Raw genomic sequence first — 20,189 nt, 5'->3', positions numbered from 1 at the left:
CAAACCCACGTACCATAGACCTGTTTGATTGGATTAATCAGAAATGTCTCCAGCTCTCCTCTCTTATTCCCACAAGTGGAGTTAATTGTACTAGTGCAATGGAGTGAAGTAGAAACGGGAGCTGAGTCTGATGTCCTGCCTCAGTTCCCTTCTGCGTGCAGAAATGAGCTGGGAGAGGAAGAGGAGGAGTGGGTGGCTGTGGTGCAGGTTGGACGATGTGCAGTAGAGAGTGGGTGATAATAGAGGAAGATTTTTCTCTCAGAACTAGCACATCTGTGTGCTGCGAGAGGGAAAACTGTCGAATGGCCTTCTGCTTTTTTCAAATTTTTTAGTTATGGTAGTTTCATAACAGCGTGGTTCGTAGAGATAATTCAAAAAGTGCTTTTTTAAGACACACATGAGGATGTGTACTAGATAAACTATCTCCTCCCGAATTTGTTATCATTACCAGACTGTTGTAGGAAGATGTTAGCTTTATCCTGGAGAGATGGGCAAGTAGCCAATGCAGTGGAAGCTAATGGGGAATTGACTAGATGCACAAAGACCTGAGATGGGGCTTGTAGTGCGATCATAGTGTCTGCAAAATACTAACAGTAAAATAAAGAAAAAGGAATGAGCTTCACAGTGGATATATATTAGAGGACAGAGGAAAAATTCATAAAATTCATTTTATGTAATGCAGTTTTTCTGTACACACTACTGTTTCTCCACATAATTCACTGCTCAGCTCTACTGAAGTCTACTACGTTGTTATTGCATTTCTCACCTTAATCTCACAACTCATCATAGCAACTTGTGTTTTATTCAGAACTCTCACTTACCTTAATACTGTCCAGTACTGCATTACCGTTTTCAATCCAATCAACTCAAAGTATTTTCAAATACTTATCAAAGAGTAAGGCCAGAAGTAGTAAAGCTGCCCATCAATTAAAACAGAATACACAGACATGGGACAGACTGTCAAAGTAAAACAGGAAGTACATGAATGTAGAGACAAGGATGAGGTGACAGGAGGGACACAAGGAAGGCACAGAAACAGCTAAACACTAGAAATCATAACCAATAACCAGAACTTAACTAAGGCAATGACTATTAAATAATCACAAACATAAACACAGATTTGGTCTTAAAAATTCATAAAAAGTTGTTAAAAGGAAGTGATTAACTTTGCATGTTTTGAAATTGTATTTATTTATTTTAGTGTCTTTTGCACAAGTAAGTCTGCATTATGAGAAATGCCCTTAATGGTTTGAGAACTGCATTAAGAGAATGATGTTCCTGATGTGAGTATTACCGCAAAGCACAGGAGGAAAAAAACCAAGAAACACTTAAAATATCAACACTTGAAAGGTTAAAAATGTAAAAAAGTCATTTATTGTTGTAATTCTGAAATATTTACGCTCGGTTTATTAACTGAATGCAATCAAAACACTCAACACGTTCTCGGGCTCTCAGAATATTTTCTCCTTGTACATTTGCTTCTGTGCATGTAGATTTCTTATAGCAGCAGCTTCTGACTGTGACTGCACCGTTGGACCACACCTCCAACTAAATGCTTCATTTCTCTTCCTTCCATCTCCCTCCTCCTTTCCACTTCCTGCACTTGCTTCTAATTTCTTTCTCAATATATTTTCCATTGCTATCCCTTGATGATTCCAGCTTGTATTGGGACATCCCTCTTATAGTTCTTTTTGTTGCAATTCAACAAAGAGCAGAGACACGGTTGAACGTATTGTGTTTCAAAACTCGAAAAGACTGAGACTTCACCGGGAAGGTCACGTATCATGGCTTAGTGGAAGCAATGGAAATCTAAGGATCCCACAGAGGTTCAGATTGTATTCCTCTTTCAACACATGCATCATTTTCTCAGAAACCAAACTTAATATGGACAAACTGAAATGGTGTCAAATATACGGAAATACAAGAGCTGTTTATGTCACATTAAAGGTGCAGTAACAGAAAAAAGAATTTTGAAAAACACTGAAGACCTGATTTCCTAAGGTTCATTAACGAATCAGCCGCATTATTCAGAATCTACTTCAATCCCTGAAATATCACCTTGTTAAGATTAATCCAACCTGACTACATTCATAGAAATGTGAGTTTAAAATGACTAATGGGGACCTTCTGGTTAAGATATATGAATGAGTTATTTTTTTAATGACAGGATTCATCTGGGATAAAGCGCACTGTTACAAAGGTAGAGCTTAACCTTTATGCTGAGCACACTGGCACCCTTACAGAACTCCTTTTGGAGGAAACTTCACTTATTTTAGGCTTCTGTCCTTATTTCTTTTGCTTATGGAGAGACCCCAGCTGTAAAATGACTCTGCTGTGTTGGTAAACTGGAAGCATGCTGTGAGTATATCACAGGTCAACATATTTAAGTATTTTAAAGATCAGAAGCAAACTCTTTAAACCAGTTTTGTAATCAACAGGTAGCCAAGAGAGATGTTTTTAGAATTACATTAATATAATCTCTTAGAAGCTCTTTGGAATATTCGGAACTTCCATCAATTTGCTGCAGACTGCATTATGATCCAGTCAAAAGACAGATAGACACAGATAGACAGAGAGACAGATAGATATATATAGATAAATAAATAAAAAAGGGCAATATGGTTTCCTGTTGGCAAAAATATTTGATATTTAAAATATTTCTGAGAAGACTTGGTAGCTGTTTCACTGATGCTGCTGATGGTTGGATAAAATACAGGTTTGCATCAGTAATACCTCCTAGGATTTGTACTTTGTCAGTGGTTTGGGGGATTGAGACTCCAAAGAGGCACAGATCTGCTGACTCTAAGTCTTTGCAATGTGATTTCAGAACAATGCTGAGGCTGTAAGAAGCACCATCCTCATGCTCCAACAGCCTTTAAATGACATGTCTGATGGCAAAAACCAACCATAGATAGGGCAAGTTTTTTTTCATTGTTCCATAGCAATTTTTTTTCCAGTTAATACACAAGAAAATCACACAGGACATTAGTTCAGACAGATTACAATATCTGCTGCTGCTGGATGTATATCAGCCAGCTGACCTGGTTTACACTCATCAGTGCCCCCACACTCATGTAGCTCTTTCTGTTTGCTGCTGCTTCTTTTCGTCACCTTGCTTTCACCCTACATTGATTCAACTCTAGAATCAAGCAGGTGCTCTCTACCGTGTCGCGTTGACTTCTGTTCCTGCAACTGTCACATTGAAAGTATCGTATGATAAGAAAAATGTGCCTGCTTACTCTCTCTTTTCCCAGGGGGCTTCTTTGTTCTCCCTGCCAAGCCTTGTGGATGCTTTAATTTGTCCACGGAGCATATATAACTGAATTACCAAACCAGAGGAAAATTTAAAAATGGCTGTCAGCCATGCATTAAAAGATATTTATCATAATTCCTTAAAGGACCTTGGACATTTTCCTTTTATTGCAGTCACCCCTAAGTTGATAAACTGAAGAAAAAAAAAACACATTTTTTTTACTCTTTGTTCGCTAAGCAAAAATGCACTCTTCATATTTTTCACAACACATACCTGGAGCTAAGTCAAAAGCTGGAGAAGTAGAGGAGGGAAGGCATTACACAATATAGAAAATTGGGATAATAACGCACTATTGGACAGACAGTCCTTGAAAGCATTTGTAGAGTTGCGTCGCTGTTTCACGAATGGTGGGGGAAAAGAAATCTTTTTCACAAATTGTGAAGGTGTTTGAGGTGAAGTCGACGTGCTCTTACAAGATCCATCCATCCATCCATGTGCTTGATAGTCTCTTTTCCTACTGCACACTTAAGCTGCTGAATGAAGTGTGGGGAAATGTTCTTAAATCTCTTGGTCATTAGTAAGACAAGATTTGCCTCATGAACAATTGAAACTATCCCCTTACTCACTTCATTAATGTACCGGCCCTCGCCAAACTCTCCTGTCACGTCGTCTTTTTATTACCGCCACACATTTAAAATAAGACCATTTCATATTATCAAATACAAAAGAATAGAGCTCAGCCGACACAGCAACTTTAAAACTGATACTGATATTATTCTGATAATAACATTTAGCCTAGTCATTTATTTACTCACTGACACTCTGCCCAACTCAACACATATTGCTAACAGGGAAATTGCGGAGTGCCCTCTGGTGGACAGGCTTTGGAGCATGAACAAGCACGAGCTGAAGGGTGTTTCTCCCGTCTCTATTTTTACCTATCTTCCTTTATATATCCATACTGATATATTGGCCGATAAGTTAATCAGGCTCTAAAAAACAACATCCTAAGTATTTGTACAAATATCTGTTGTATCTTTAGGTATCAGTTTACTGACATATACTTGTATCAGTACGTCTCGTGTGTGATTAACGAAACAAAGTCAAACAATGATCTAAGAACACATTAGGGCAACTGGAAAAAAGGTATAAAAGACTTGATGTTTGCTGCTGACCTGACCCAAGGGTGAAAACAGCTTCTTAACCTAGACGTGTGACTGAACTTATCAAAGGCTGCTCAAAGTGTTGAGCCAAAAATATCCAGATTCTTACACCATTGTCAAGACTTCACAGAAACATGCACAGTTCTTGTGCTGCATGTGCATATGATGCTGGCTCAGGCTCTGATGAAAGCCACCGCTGGGAGGTTTACAGAGAGGAAGGGGAAAGGGCAAGGGAAGGAGGGTGCGTGGAAAGAGTGAGCGTCTGCAGCGTCTGAAGGCTGGTCTTGCACTCAAGCCCTTGGGATAGGAACAGTCTTTGCCTAAGGCTAATGCTGGATGTTCAGAGAGGGTGAGAGAATAGTGAGGAAAGAAAACACTCCCTCTCTCTTCTTCTTTCTCAGCAATAGCCACCAAGGAGGAAGTGGTGCTGACAGTTGTGCAAGTGGCATGTGCCCTCTCTGCCACAGGCTCAGGCCACACTGAGCAGCAGGGACAGCTAGTTCCCCCGGGCTGGCATTAAGCAAGCAGGACCCGTTTCAGGCAGTGGCCACAGCCTGTGGCATCAAAACCAGGATAAAGAGAGGAAAATTACTTTGAGGGAAAGAAGAGAGGCAGACAGGAAAAAAATAGATGTGAAGAGCTGGAGGATTAGAGAGGAGGAAAAAAATACAGTGAGGCAAAGGTGCTGGAGCAGAGAGCAGATAGTATAAAGGGGTGATTTAGTCATTTAGCTGATGCTCCTCTTTCCAGAGCAGTTTTCAAAGAAAGAGCACATGGAGATTGGTGGACACATCGACTGCTTACACGTTTCATACCCATGAACTTTGTTTCCTTTTAACGAACCAGAGGCAGATTTCATGGACACTGCACACTCTGATGTGTACTCCTGTTCTTTTATCTCTTCATCCCTTTATCCTACTCCTCCAGTTGTTTTACTGAATCCTGAGAGACTTAACTGGCCAGCCTTTTAGTTCACTCAGCTGGAGATCCATCCTTCCCCGCTGCATCTACAGCTCGCATTCTTAGAAGCCTTTCAGCTTCAGATACTTGTTGTTGTGCTGAGACCCCCCCCCCCCCCCCTCCCTCAAACAAGGGGCAGTTGTTAATGTCTAGAAGCAGAAGAAGTTAAAGAAGCAGATGCAGAAATATGTTCCAAAAAAGTGTAATTTATTTATCTTAAGTCTTAATGAAAGACATAATTAATTCACTAGGGAATCTGACCAAATACAAAGGAACTAAAATAAAACTAGATAAAATACCACCTCCTCTCTCCTCCGCTACTCAAGCCCATGCACCTGCATGGACCGTACCATTTACACAGGTAAGGATGGAGTGGTCAACATGAACATCTAAGGTTCAGCCAGGCTACACCATGTTCAGCCTATTAAATATCTATCGCTCATGTCCAGTTGTAGTTCGTTTTAACGTCTCTGTATTTATGTTCTGCTTGTGTATATATATGCCTATATATATATGCCTATTTAAAATTGTCTGTTTAAAAAACTCTATTTTTTGTATTGAGAAAGCAAAATGAACCAGAGTGAAATCCCTTGTTTGTGTGCACAAACTTGTTAAAATAAAGATGATTCTGATTGTGTGAATGTAAACGGGAATGGTTGTCTGTCTCTCTGTGTCAGGCCTGTGTCAGGCTGGGAATCTGTCCCTGCCTCTCACCCTATGGCAGCTGGGATAGGCTGCAGCCCCCCCTCGGTGACCCTGATAAAGTTAAGCAGGACAGAATGGATGGATGGATGTATCAGCAGAAGAGCGGCTGATTTTACAAAGAAAGATAGAACTACACTATGGGGAAAATATGAAGAGATTAAACACATTGAAAGCAACACAGCTGCTGCAGATCAAATCAGAGGCGTGAGTGTGCTTGAGAAGAAAACCACTGTAGGGTAATATACTATCAAAAGTGTGTGCTTTAGTCAATAAGACTGGAAAAGATCTTCTATATTAATCAAGTTTAGCATATTTAAAGCCAGAAAAGAAAACACAAATGCCGACTTTGTGAGATGACAGACTTATCAATATCAAAGCTCTATCACTAAGACACCGGAGAATCTGATGGATTATAATCAAGTATTTGATTACATTAATGTTTAAACGCCAGCTTTATTTTTTATTCCTTCAGTTGCAACCTTGATGAATTTTAACAGTTGGAAACTAAAGATTAAACACAAAACAGAATTAAATGTTTAATCTAGGTCTGTTTAATAAAAGGTCAGCAGGTGCAGTGCAGATATCCTGTTTAAGGATAATAATATAATAATATTAATGTTGATAGAACAATAAAACTGTTGTAAAATCTTTTGCTGCCAACATAAAAGAAAAAACAAGGAATAAAGTTGCCTTTTAAATATCTATATTTATTTTTGAAACTTCAGAGCCCCTGTACTATCTGCCAGAATCGATTGGTCAGTAGGCAGGGATTTCATACCTGTTGATCTAATCTGGAAGCTAACCTAATCCAGAACAGCTTTGGTTCATAGCACAAGTTACTATGGCGTTATACCATGAAATAAACAATAGTACTGTTAACCCTGAAGTTACCTGGATAAGATGAAATCCTGCTTCGTACTACAGGTCTGGTTTAAACTGTTTGCTCAGGTCTCAGAACTGAACCATGCAGGCCTGTGTTTTCACTACTACTAATTACCACCTTATTCCATTTTGTGTGCACTTTTATTCTGAAACTGAAAAACAATGTAAAGGTAAAGAAATGTCTTTGCTGTACCTTTGCCTCCTCTTTTAACAAGCCATGCCTGACTTTCCTTTTATCCCGACAACTGATAAGACATGCCCAGGCCGTGCATTCATCTGACAGGCTAACACACCACTGCACACTTGACCTTTGGGTGGTGCATGTGCAAAAAGGGCGGGTGCTGCTCAGTGCTCATAAAGCCACATTGTCATCATTGATAAACCTCCCAAATCTCAGCCTGAGGAAGATTCAGCGTGATCATACTTAATAAATGCAAATAGTTGACATTGAGCTAGACGCTATCCATAACCACTGCTGACATTTCTGCACTCTTCTGTGAATGGTGGGGTTTTATTTTATGGTTTATGTATGATCTGTAGCACTTGTTGCTAGTGCGTGATATTGATCCTGAAAGTGGAGATGCTCCTGCATTGTGCCCTTGCTTTGTCCTCTGAATGCAGCAAGATGCTGTTAAAGTTTGTGCAAATGGCAACTGCCGTAAAAGTGAGAGCAGAGCCACATTTCTGAGGTTAAGATGCAGCTGTGTTTCGAGCTGAATGGTATCATTACCATCCTGACATGCTGATGTTTAGCAGCCAGTGCTTAATATTTATACATAAACTTTATGGTAATGCCAAAACTTTTGTAAAGTACAATACAAATGAAACTTTTGATCTTATGATTTCACGAAATGAAATAAGGAAGTAACCCAAGTTATTACAATTCATCTTGTGGGTACTCCAAATGTGTGAATCAAATGTCAAGACCATCGATTGAACAGTGTTTGAGCCAATTCACACGAATCCACAAATGTCAACCTCATGGTGGAACCAGAGGAAAGGTCAGGGGATCACCAATGCCAGCAGGAAACTTACATTTCCATCTGTTAATATGATATATTTTAGTGTGGATCAACTAGCTGGACTGACAGGGACAAATAAGGTCTTGCTAAAAAACAAGATCTTCCATAATAAAAGCTGAAGAAGAAACTTGTTACTTGGTTTAAAAAAAGCCTCAGCTATGTGCACACGCAGCAATATCCACACTCCATAGTCTTTCAATAGCTTGTCCAAATGTGTTTTCAGGGATTTTTCAGGGCCTTCAGCCTACTCTGCGAAAAGCTCTAAAACAAGCCAGCCCTGAAAAGTGAAGGTGGATGGTGGGAGGAGATGTGAGCCTTCAAATGAAGCACTACCCAGCCTTCAGGCTCAGCTGTATTTGCTTTTTTCTGCATAAGTCTCTTCAAGTATTTATTATATACTATTATACCAAATATGAGTATAATTTTAAATATTATTTTTATTATTAAGTATTATTATTATTTATAATTATTGAGTTTGAGGCTTTTTACAGTACCTCTCATGATTTACAGAGTAAAGGTGTGAGGAACCAGATGCAGAAAACAAGTGAGCTATTTATTAAGGCTGATTAAATGTCTTAACAAAAAACTAAACAAGGAGTAAGGAATACGGGGAACACACAAACAGGAACAAGCAGGAAACGTACAAGTTGACTAGACAGAATAACAACAAAGAACAAAAGTAAACTTAGGGTTTAAATATAAAGGAAGTAGAAACATGTGGGGAACCAAACACAGCTGACACTAATCAAGGATCACAAGACAAGGGAAGTAAATAGAAACAAGACACAGAAGATAACAGCTACCAAAATAAAACAGGAAGCGATAAGGTAAAGGTTAGAGTCTAATAATTCTAATTAAAACTCAAACCACAAACAGAAACTAGATTGCAAAAGGTAGCGAAAAAAAGACTAAAGACCAAACTGAGAAAATAATCATAAAGAAATCAACCAGGAACTATCTGCTACATAAACACAGTGAATCCAAATATAATACAAAAATTTAAAACTCCAGCAAAAAAACCAAAACAAAACATGTCGTCCCTGACAGCAGCATTTTGGAATGAATAAAAATACAGAATAAATACAGAAAAAAAAAACAAAACAGGAAGGTCAGTGAGAACTCTTTTTCTATAATTTTTTTAGCACAACACTGTATGAATCGACCCCTCCAGCTACTGTATGTTTATTGGACAGCATTGTTGGAGTTTCCTCCGCAGCTGAAAAGTAAACTACAACACACTGTGGAAACACAGATAAAATGTAAAATACATCCAGAGTAATACTTATAGAGCCTTCTCAGTCAAATCTCAGTGGGACTATCTTATCTAAAGGATAAAATCCTGCCTCAAGTTTATATTATTTCTAAAGGCATTAAACACTTAGCCAGTCAGTATTACTTCATTCAACTCACTCGCTGTTCTGATGTTGCAGTGTGATGTAAGGATGCACGAACTCCATTTTGTCACTGAACTGGCAAAAAGACAAAAAGTCTAATTTGGGATTGTGTTTCTGGTCATCTGATGAATATACAGTCGATATTTTGTGCCCTTATAAAGAGACATTTCACCCCATAATCAAATTACCATATTTTTCATCTGGTCTGTAGTGCTTTATCGATCTACTGTAGACTGCTCCTGGTGTGACTTGCCAAGTTTTGTAGATAGTGGCTGTAGAGATGTCTTCTCTTTAGTATAATGGAACCTGATGGCATTTGCCTTGTGCTGGTCAAAGTGCCCCACAAATATATTAGGAAAACTCAGCAGCTATGCCTCGTTCCAGAAATCATGACCCAGTAATTCAACTACAAAAACCTTGGTGTGTTTCATAGTTTTTTCACTCTATTCTCCCAACAAAAAGAAGTATACACATAGCTAATACTGCCGGTTAAGTGAGGAGGGGCTTATATCAAGAGGCTAAAAAGTTATTGGACAAACTAACACAATTTTAAATTTCAGGATTCATTGTAATACTTGGATGAAACTCATTTGTAGTTGATGACTGCCTAAAGTCCATGGACCCTTGAGATGCTCCATCGCCTTGCTGCAAACAATCTGCAGACTTTGACAATGACACTTGCACCTCTTTAACATGAAATAAACCCACCTAAACCTACCAGTTTATCAGTCAACTGCTAAATCCCCTTTAAAATAGGGGACTCTGTGTGAAAATGTCTGCAATTCCTGCACAGTTGATTACACTTTTTTGTAAAACTCCTTGAATTAAAGCTGAAAGTCTGCAATTCACTCGCATCTTGTGATGATTTAATTTCAAATTCTCTGTCTTGCTCAGAAAAACTTACTGTCATCATACTGTCATACATGTCATAAGAAACTGCTCACAAGTTTAGATTATTTAGAGCAATCTGGTCAGGATTTATGGAAAGACACTGCTGCTCATTTTGTGTCCGCATGCATCGTCTTTGCTCTTTTTCTTTGACTTTTTGAGCTGATAGGCATTTAATGCCATTATATTTGTGACAATGCAGACATTTATAGAGTGAATATCTCCAAAACGGAGCAACTCACATTATAGCAAATAGCATTACGGGTCAGAGAAACAAAATCTAAATTGAATTTTTGGGTGAAATACTCCTTTAACACCCTCTTTGGTCTCCATAAGCTCCCAAGAAAAATAAGTGGGTCTTTAACTGCTATAAGTTCTACATTATTCACCACATCTACTTCAGCTTTCTGAACTTATTACAGACCTGACTCTGCCGAATTGGCAGCAGCTGTCTACAGTTTTATCTGGATGAGTACATCCATATGGTACACAACATGTTTGGTCTAAGAAGTTAAAGTAATATCCTAAAAGAGGCTACAGGCTGTAAAGTAGAGCCAAGCCAACACTGGTATCTTGGGGCAAGTGCAGATGCCAGCTCTGATATAGATTTCTTTGTCAGTAATAAATTCAGACTGATATATCAGCCAGTATTCTTTGTGTACAAACACTGTATTTCACTAACAAGTAAGCAACTTAATATGAGGATTCCTTGTATTTGGCATGCCTTTAGTAAAGCAAATATTATTATTTTGCATTTTTTATTCTGGTTTGGTGGAAATGTTGCTGTGGAGCTGGCAACTTAAGTATTTTAGTGTAAGAGCAAGTGTGAACTGAGTTAAATTTGGAGTGCACAATTCAGTGTCTTAAAGTTTTCTTTTCTTAACTGGCAGTTTAATGATATATGCACAGCACTTCACTTCACATTTCATAGCAGCCAAAACAGCTCAGCTGGAGTGCAGAAAATATTTCCAGAAAAATCTGCAGCATCCAATTGTAAAGTTGAGCTATCTTCCGTTAAAGTCAGTACTTTAACTTTTGGTGCATAATTATAGACCTATACACACAACCGTTCAGTGAAGCACACATTGATCTCTTTTATCACATCCAGCCAGATGCTGACAAACAGCTGTAATCTTCTAATACTGTGTTGGCTGACACAGTCCATCCTCAAAAACCACTATTCTCAACTGCTCCATTTTCAGTTTTCTTATAATGCTATTACTCCGAGAGGACAAAGATAAGCTTCACATTGTGAGCGTGACAGCGGGACACAGAGAAAGACAGAGAGGAAAAACAAAAGAAGAAGAAGAGGAGGAGATGCAATAGAGATGAAGGTGGCATCGTGTCTGTGGAGGAGCGTCCTGCTGTGAGTATGCAACCCTGTGTGTTTATAATTATACTGTGCATTTGTGCCCACTTCTCTGAATGCAAATGCATCTGTTTATGGGACTGCAATATATTTTCTTTTGGAGTTAATCTGCCATCTCATATGTTCATTTCAGCTGTTAAGAAACATGAAACTGACATTTTGGGTTTGTTTGTGTGACTGATGGAGCTAATCTGTGCTACGAGAGAAGATGTCAGGGAGAGATAGAGGTCCTGTGTTTAGTTAGCTTCATTATTTCTATGGTATATCATTATGCATTGCGTTTAGCTGTTATGATTCTTTACCAACCACAGACAGATGAGGGTTCACTGCTGTAGCTGTCATTTGTTAATAGTCTGATCATCACTTCACTGGGTAATCAAACAAAGTTCAGTGCAAACAACCTCCCGAGCAGACGATAAATTCAGCTAATAGTCCCGTCTTAAGTCATCTTTCTGTCGAGCTGTCAAACGAATATTCTTCTCCCAGATTTGATTTCAGCCAACATCCACAGAAATGTCATTAGTGAACTTCAGCTAGTCATTAAAAGCTGACTGAAGTGCTTCAAAAGGTTAATTTATTTGCTAATCAGACTCCCTCTCCTGAATAATTATAATAAATCACCTCTTCCATGAAGAGCTTCAACGTCACTTGCATTCGCGATACTTGACTGTGCCACTACCGTCTCCAGGAGTGGCATAAATAATACATATTCAACACATAAAAGACGTGAATGTGTGGTGCAGTTTGAGTGTAAACCTGACAGTAGACTCTGTCCTCTACTCATGAATAAAAATAATTTAATCTAGTTTGGGTTTTATAAATTGCCTTCCTTTGCAGAAAAGTTCCATTATCAAGGATAACCACACATTTTAACGGTGAAAAAATCGCAGGCAGAGCTCAACCGTCCACACATACCTGTTGTAAATGTCGTCGTCTTCTCCTCCCCAGCCCCAGTACTCGTTCGGGAAGCCGTTGATCTTCAGAAACTGTTTTTTACTGAGACCCGAAACACCTCCAAAGTAACCTGCGTAGGGCAGCCTGCACGACGAGAGAAAGGGAGGAGATGGCACAGATGAGACAAGAATATACTTTTACATTTTAGAGGCTGCACATGCATATTTGAAATGCGTATATTACGTCGATTCAATTACATAAACAAACAAGAGCTGTCAGAAAGACTGGCGGTGGCTAAATGTTACGTTCAGCTTCAAAGGGCTGCATTTTGACAAAATTCACTGCGCCGCTTTATGGCACGAAGATCGTTTGTGAGAAAAAACAAAAAAGTCTAATAAGAGCTCAAGATCTCCGTGACTTAAACAGTTGTGTGTACGTGCGCGTTCTCAGTGCTGTTAATTTCAGTGAGCTGACAGCGAGTCCTGGGCGGCATCAATACATGATAATGTGATGCATTAAGAGGAGTTTTCAAACGCTGCTTAAGAGACGCGCAATTTACATTTGAATAAAATCTTTTCAGTTTGTTTCAGGCTATGAGATCTTTTCTTACCGTGTCTTGTCTTAGATGGTCTCTAAGTGGATAATTTAATGGGAGTCTTTTTACAGTAAGTGGATAATCCGCATCCGTATATAATCCACTCAGGCAACATGAAATGACCGAATGTAAAGACGGGTGAGAATATACTTGCAAATAAAGACCTCTGCAGCTTCTTTAATGGCGATTCTAGCTATAATGCTAGTTATAGCTTTAGAGGCACCGGTCACTTTATTAGGTACACCTGTGCAGGTGTACATGGGAGCAACTGAATGCATTTAGGTACATAGAGATGGTCAAGACAGACAGAACCTGCCGAAGTTCTGAGAATGGGGGGGAAGAAAGGTAATTTAAGTGACTTAGAACGTGGCGTGCTGGTTGGTGGCAAACAGGCTGCTCCGAGTATTTCAGAAACTGCTGATCTACTGGGAGTTTCCCACACAATCTCTAGTGTTAGCAGACAATGGTTTGAAAAAGAGAAAACGTCCAGTGAGCAGCAGGTCTCTGGGTGAAAATGCCTTATTGATTTCAGAAGAGCATGGCCCGATTGTTTTGAACAGATTAACTCAAGGTACGCAGAAGACTTAAGTCTGAATGCACAGCATGTAGAAACTTGAAGCAGATGTGCTACAGCAGCAAACGACTGGGTCTCACCAAAATTGGACAACAGAGGATTGTACCAATGTTGCGTGGTCTGTTGAGGCTCAGTTTCTGCTGCTACATTCAGATGGTGGAGTCAGAGGTAGGTATAAAACACATAAAACTATAGATCCATCTGAATTGTATCAATGGTTCAATGGTGGTGTAATGGTGTGTGGATATTTTCTTGGCACACTTTGGATTTCTAAAGGTTAATGTATTATATATATCAGCTGAGCATCGCCACGGCCTACCTGAGTGTTGTTGCTGACAATTTTCATCCCTTTATGACCACAGTGTACCCATCTTCTGATGTCTGCTTCTGGCAACATAGCATGCCATGGCCGTAAAGTTCAAATCATCTCAATTACCCCTTGCTGAATTCATGCCTCGAAGAATTTAAGCCTAGGAAGTTGTAGCTAATAAAGTTGTCAGTATTTGTATGTTTGTTTGTACACATATATATATCTATAATATATCTAATTGTTGAATGTGTCATTGTGTTTCTTAAATTTGTAAACTCTGAGTTCAAACTATAGGATCAAGACATTCCTTTGTCTCTGACCACCTCTCCAGCCACTCTGTGCTGGGGGAGGTTTTATTGCAGATACATCCTATCTGGAAGGCATGTTTCTTGTGTTGTAAGCTTCCTGCTTTTATGACCCTTTTGGTCAGCAGGAGGTCACACAAACGCACCCCCATGACACACACACACATTCTCACATGCATACACATACACATACACACACACACGTGCCTGCACATGCATACAGGTGCTTACACATACACACACATAGTGTAACTAAGGGGGGTTTTACGGAGGGAGGTGCTTGTGCTGTATTGTAACAGTTTGTCAATATATAGCTGTGAGGAAAGCTGCTCTTTTAAGGATTTGGGGCTGGAGTCAGGTGAGGAGCGTGAGCTCCAAGAGCTGGTTCTGACCCAAAACTTCCCTCGTTAGCGAGTGACAAGCCGGTTGAAGATGTTCTGTCTTGTTTTCCGCTCTTCATGAGGAATAAGTCTCTAAACTAGCGGGGCTTGTGGCAACACAGACCCAACAGGAGCCAAGCAGGGTTTTATTTTTCCTCAAAAGACATGAGAACAGTCCAACGGACATTGGTTGGAAATGTCATGACAGGTGCCTGGAGTCTAACCAAAGGGCAGTGTGTGTGTGTGTGTGTGTGTGTATTCTACAGTGTTGTAAAACTTATGACAGCTCCCTGTTGGAAGATGACAAGTGAAAACTAATGAGACCGTTCTCCCAGCAACAATACGGTCAGGTGTGTGTGTGCTTAAAAAGGACACATGCTGAGGGAAAAGAAAAGCAAAAAATTCAGAGTGAGCGAGAGCCGAACTGCATGTTTTGTTTGGGGGAGTGAAGTTTTTATTAAATTTTCCTACAAAGACAACAAAACTCTGGGGACAGTTCTGCCAATTCTTTTTTAAATTACACTGAACCGACAACTTCACACGACACCATCAGCAGACTCCAGTCGGTATGGCTTCCCTACTTCCATCATAAGCACTCATCTTATTTCCAGTCCATACGCTCCCCTTCCTCTTCCATACCTCACCCTGTAGTGGCTCTCATCACTTCTGCTTTGGAATCTCCTACTTTGATCTTTACACATAATCGCATAGATTCTTGCCAACACAGCATTTTCTGTTCAGCTCCTCACTGACCGTGGCGACAAAGGTACGACTTTGGCGTATGCTGACACCCATAAACGGTAGCAGCTGTCACCCCAGAAGAAAAATACCAGCTGATCGTGTCGGGCCCGGTCGGTCGCACAGTGCTGCTGGTTGTGTTAGCATTAGCAAGCCTAATGAGTGCCGACGGGAAAATGACATTGTAAATGAACGAGATTAATTCCTCTTCAGTGGCAGTAAACACAACACGTCTGCGTACCAATGACTCTGGGACTGTGACATGAAAACATGCAGAAACACAGTAATCAGAGCTCAGTCAAGGCGATTCTCTCAAAAGGCCATAAATGTTTTTCTAATTACTTCAAAAACTCCAGACTCCTTGTCTGACCTGAGCTTCTTCTGGCTCTGATCCGCAGCACTCGGGCTCTCTACATTACACTGAGAGGCAGTCAGTCAGTCTCCTGAATCCTAGTCTAAAGTAGTCTTTTAATACTCTGGGAGAAGTGGTTTAAGCAAAGTTCAAAATGAAAAATTGTAGATTAAAGTTTCTGAAAGTTTTCTCATCACGCAAAAACCCATTCATACATTTTCTTAACCACTTCAGGTTAAAAGGGTGCAAAAGCCCATTTCAGCTCTCATAGGATAAAAGATGGTAGCTTGTCCAGTGTGTACCCCATTTCAGGCTAACGCAGACAGAAAGACAACAGTTCATGCTCATATACACATCTATAGCCAATTTAGAGCCACCAATTAACTGAGCATGCATGTCTTTACACTGTGGGAGCAGTAATCCCACACAAAACATGCAACTCCATACAGAAGGGGTCAACCGTCCAATGAATTCAAACCCAGGATCCCCTCGTTGTGCTGTGTACCACTGTGCATCCGAGTTCATTATTCAGTAATTACTAATTAATGTTAGGGAGAAATATTAAAGTTGTAAAACTAATGTTCAAATAGCTTGAATGTGTGAAGTTGTCCTGAAATAAGTGTGCTAATAAACCTTCAGGATTAGATCAGCACATTTAAATAAACAAGCATAATTGTAGTTTATTTAAATATACTGGACCACATTCATAATGTTCCCATCCACAAAAAAAGGTTTGTGAGGTTTTCCATATTTCTACATAAATATGAACTCAAACGTCATCCAATGAGGTGAAACCAAGAACAACTAAAATTTAAATAAATAAATATTTTCTTGGATGAAGTCAATAGACCCAATAATGCTCATCTGTGAGTGGGGGAAACTATGTAAACTTTGGAATCGGCATTAATTTGGAAACAAAAACAGTGTTTTCATCTATGGAAAGGCAATCAGATGCTTGTGAAATACAGATCTATTACGACGCCTGAGCCTGAATGGTGCAAATGAGGCCACCTAAAAAGAGCTGTTAATGCTCAGGAACCTGGGAAAGTTTACAAAACTATCTAAAAGGTGTTTGGAATCCACCGATCTACAATCAGACAAACTTTTTGCAAATGAATGAATCTGAAAAACCCGACACAGGAGGGTCAACCAACAAAGACCCCACAGGCAAGGTGTATAATAATAATCTGCAATGTCACTAAGGAACCCAGGGTAATTTCTAAGTAATTAAAGGGCTGTCTTACAATTCATGAGTCCACCAGTTTTAAAAATGAAGAGCTAAACGAGAAAGCCACTGCTCATCAAAGGGAAATTAATTAGAAATTAATTTGGAATTATAACAGCAATTAATTTCAAGAGATAGTGAAGTGACATCCCACACTTCATGTGAGGAAATGGCACCTGTGTCATGGTCCCGTTTCCTCACATGAAGTGTGAGGAAACGGCACCTGTGTCATGGTCCAGGGTTTTTGGAGTTATTATTAAATATATTCTGTTTGATTCCTTGTAAGCTTATTTCTTATAATGTATCTCGTTGTTTTCCTTAGCATTTACCTCTAGCTCTTAGCTGCCCTTGCTATTTGTAGTTGAGTTTAGCCGTTCCTCAGGCTTTTATTTTCTTTTATTCACGAGCATTTACGGTTTCTTATTTCTAGGTATTGATTGTTCCAGTATTTCCCAGTATCGTGTACGATCAGTTCCCATTAGGCTTTGAGTCTTGGTTACAGTCTGTCTTCTATGAGCTCTTGTTCCCTGTCTTGTGTCAAGTTTTCTATATTCTGTGTTTTCTGTTATTCCCTTTCTCTCTTATAGTAATTTCTCTCTTATATTTAGTTTTACTTCTTTGTCTTGTTTAGAGACGAGAAAGTTTCAGCTGTGTCTCATCATCACTGCCTGTGTCCCCTGATTACCTCATGTCTGTATTTCAGGCCTCAGTTCATGGTTGTGTTATACTGTGTATTTGTTTTTGTAGTCTGTTCCTGTCTGGCAACCTTAGTTATTCCTTGAATACCTAGTGTTCTGTATTTCTTTTGGGCTTTGTTTGCGTCTTTTTCTGAATTTACTGTTTTGCATTTAATCAACCTTAATAAAGGCTTGCAGTTTTGATCCAATATAAAACACACAGGGTCACATAAAAGTGTTATACATACTTTTAAATTTGTTAAATCAGGTTCTCTTTTTCTACCTAAAGAATTTAGTGAAACTCTGATATGTAAGGTCATGTTATGTAGAAATATGAAAAAGCTTAAAGAACCTCTGAACCTTTTTCTTGAAGCTCTAGCACACAATTTGTGCAATACTTTTGAAAAAGTCAGAGTTATGAAATGGACTTCAAGGTGACACACTCTGCACAGAGAGCTGTTTGGTGTTTTGAGGTGCTAAGGTAATGGAGTAGCACTTAATGTGACCTGACTTTCACTGTTAGTGTTTTTACCATTTCCACCATTTATCAGAAACATCTGCTCCTTTTACATTTTGAAATGACTGAAGTTGCCTTCATAAAACGACGGGGCCAAAATACTGAAAGGTACTCACTTTAAAAATGTGCTCAAAAGTCACTGGAGTCTGCTGCATTTTTTTCTTGCACAGCTTAGAAGTTTATGAACTTTTTACATGCTTAAATTTGAAGTACTGAACAAATGAGTTGATAGGCTGATTCAGACCACGCTGACCTTGGAATCAGTTTTCTTCAACGATCTCATTTTAACACAAGTAATTAACCACAATCAATTCTCTGACCTTCCAGTCACTCTCACCTCCAGGCTGTCCTTTCACTGTATGCCCTTTTCTTTATTTCAGAGGAGCCAAAAAACCTGATGAAACCATTTTAAGTCTTTACTGATTAATTGCTATTAAGAAATGTAAGCTTCAGCCCTTCTTACCACCTGCATTGTATTTGTTGCCAGATAGCATTAGCTTATTGAGCACTATATCAGGGACCTGCAGGAGCCCCTGAGGGTTTTCAGTAGGATAACTCTTGTGGACTGACAGCTTTTGGATGGCCAGGTCACATCACTGGCCATGTTTAGAGTATTCATCAATACTTCCAGTGCTTTTAGATAATTGAGGGTAGGTGTGGTGTCATTATGCAAAAAGATGCTTAGACAGGACCCAGCCATTCAGGGCTCTGGACCTCTTTGGGTTATCCTGCATTAGAAATTAGAAACGTAGAGCCCAATGAAACACATCGGTTGGATTATTCAGTAATTCTAACTGAGCAAGTGACCTGTCCTAGGTTTACCTGCGTTCTGCCTTATGACAGCTGGCTCCAGTCCCCCCAAAACACAAAGGCCCTAGTCACACAGGCCTACAGACTTGTTTGCACCCCTGTTAACCTTTGATAACTATGGTAAATGTATGTTCTCCAATTGGTTAGCAAGTAGTTGCTACAGATTGCTGGCAGTTCTTGGGAGCTGATTGCATTGGTTGCAAGCAGCCTACAATAGTTTCCAGGAGTTTGCACACTATTTTTAAGTGCCCTTTCTCACTGTCCCTCTTCCCCTTTGTTTTTCTTTTCCTTCATCTTTCTTTCTCCCTTTCCTATCCCCCAGCCATGTAGGAAGGAGTTTGCATGGAAGACACCAACTTATCTGCAAACACCTGTCAGCTATTCTACATATGATAGTGAAACTTGTGCAATGCACTTTTTCAGAGTATTTGCCTTCAAAGTAAAACTTACATATTCTGAAATGTGTTAGTTTGAAGGTGAACTCTTTCTTTTTCTCATTTGTGTCTCACAGGTTGTCTACCGCTTGGCAAGCAGTGGGATAATGATTGCAAAGTACACAGGGTAGGTGACCACAACAATCTGTTAGTGAGCAAAGCAATCGCAAGAAGTTTTCAGCACAACACTATATACCTCGAGCAATGAATTTCACCTACATGTAGGTAGTGCCAACAACCTTCAGCAGCCACTCACCAACCAGTCATGAAATACACCTTTTTGTCTAGTGACCTGTGGTTGTCTATGGTTTCAGACCAGACCAGTTAAAGACCTGCATAACTGGAGCCGAAGTTGAATAAACTGCTAAGGAAATACATGAACATATTTAGAGTATAAACCTTTACTTAAACATACACCTTTAAATATTACCTTTTTTATCTGAAAGGTTTTTTTGTTGGTTTCAATGTGAGTCTGTTGTGTCTCCATTTCCCTGAAAACCTTATGTGTATAAATAGTCATGTCTTTCCTCCAAGTCTTTGCCACAGAGTCTGTTAAACTTCCCATGTGTCCTCACTCTTTGACTTCCTGGGCTTATTTGAGTTAGCTGAGTTTTTTTTGTTGGGACTATGTTGTTGTCTTGGAGTCTGCATTTGGGTCCTCATCCTACAATACCTGATGATTGTTTTATCTCTGCATTATGATAAACTTCTATAAGATACTGATTAGATTTTATACACTGAA

The 20,189-nt window shown here is 39.4% G+C and overlaps 1 protein-coding gene across 1 annotated transcript in view; it reads right to left on the bottom strand.

Moving 5' to 3' along the window:
- The window catches only part of b4galt2 (UDP-Gal:betaGlcNAc beta 1,4- galactosyltransferase, polypeptide 2), a 204,582-nt gene that overhangs the window by 26,479 nt on the left and 157,914 nt on the right, over positions 1-20,189 (bottom strand). Inside the window, exon 6 of the mRNA XM_084913342.1 lies at positions 12,552-12,674. Within this exon, the coding sequence (XP_084769468.1) occupies positions 12,552-12,674 (123 nt within the window). The remainder of the gene's footprint in view (positions 1-12,551; positions 12,675-20,189) is intronic.

Source organism: Perissodus microlepis, chromosome 18 (genome assembly GCF_051167445.1).
Source record: "Perissodus microlepis isolate ML-2025 ecotype Zambia chromosome 18, ASM5116744v1, whole genome shotgun sequence".
Classification (NCBI taxonomy): domain Eukaryota; kingdom Metazoa; phylum Chordata; class Actinopteri; order Cichliformes; family Cichlidae; genus Perissodus; species Perissodus microlepis.
Note: the sequence above shows the minus strand (reverse complement) of the source record. Positions and strands in the feature narration are given on the sequence as shown.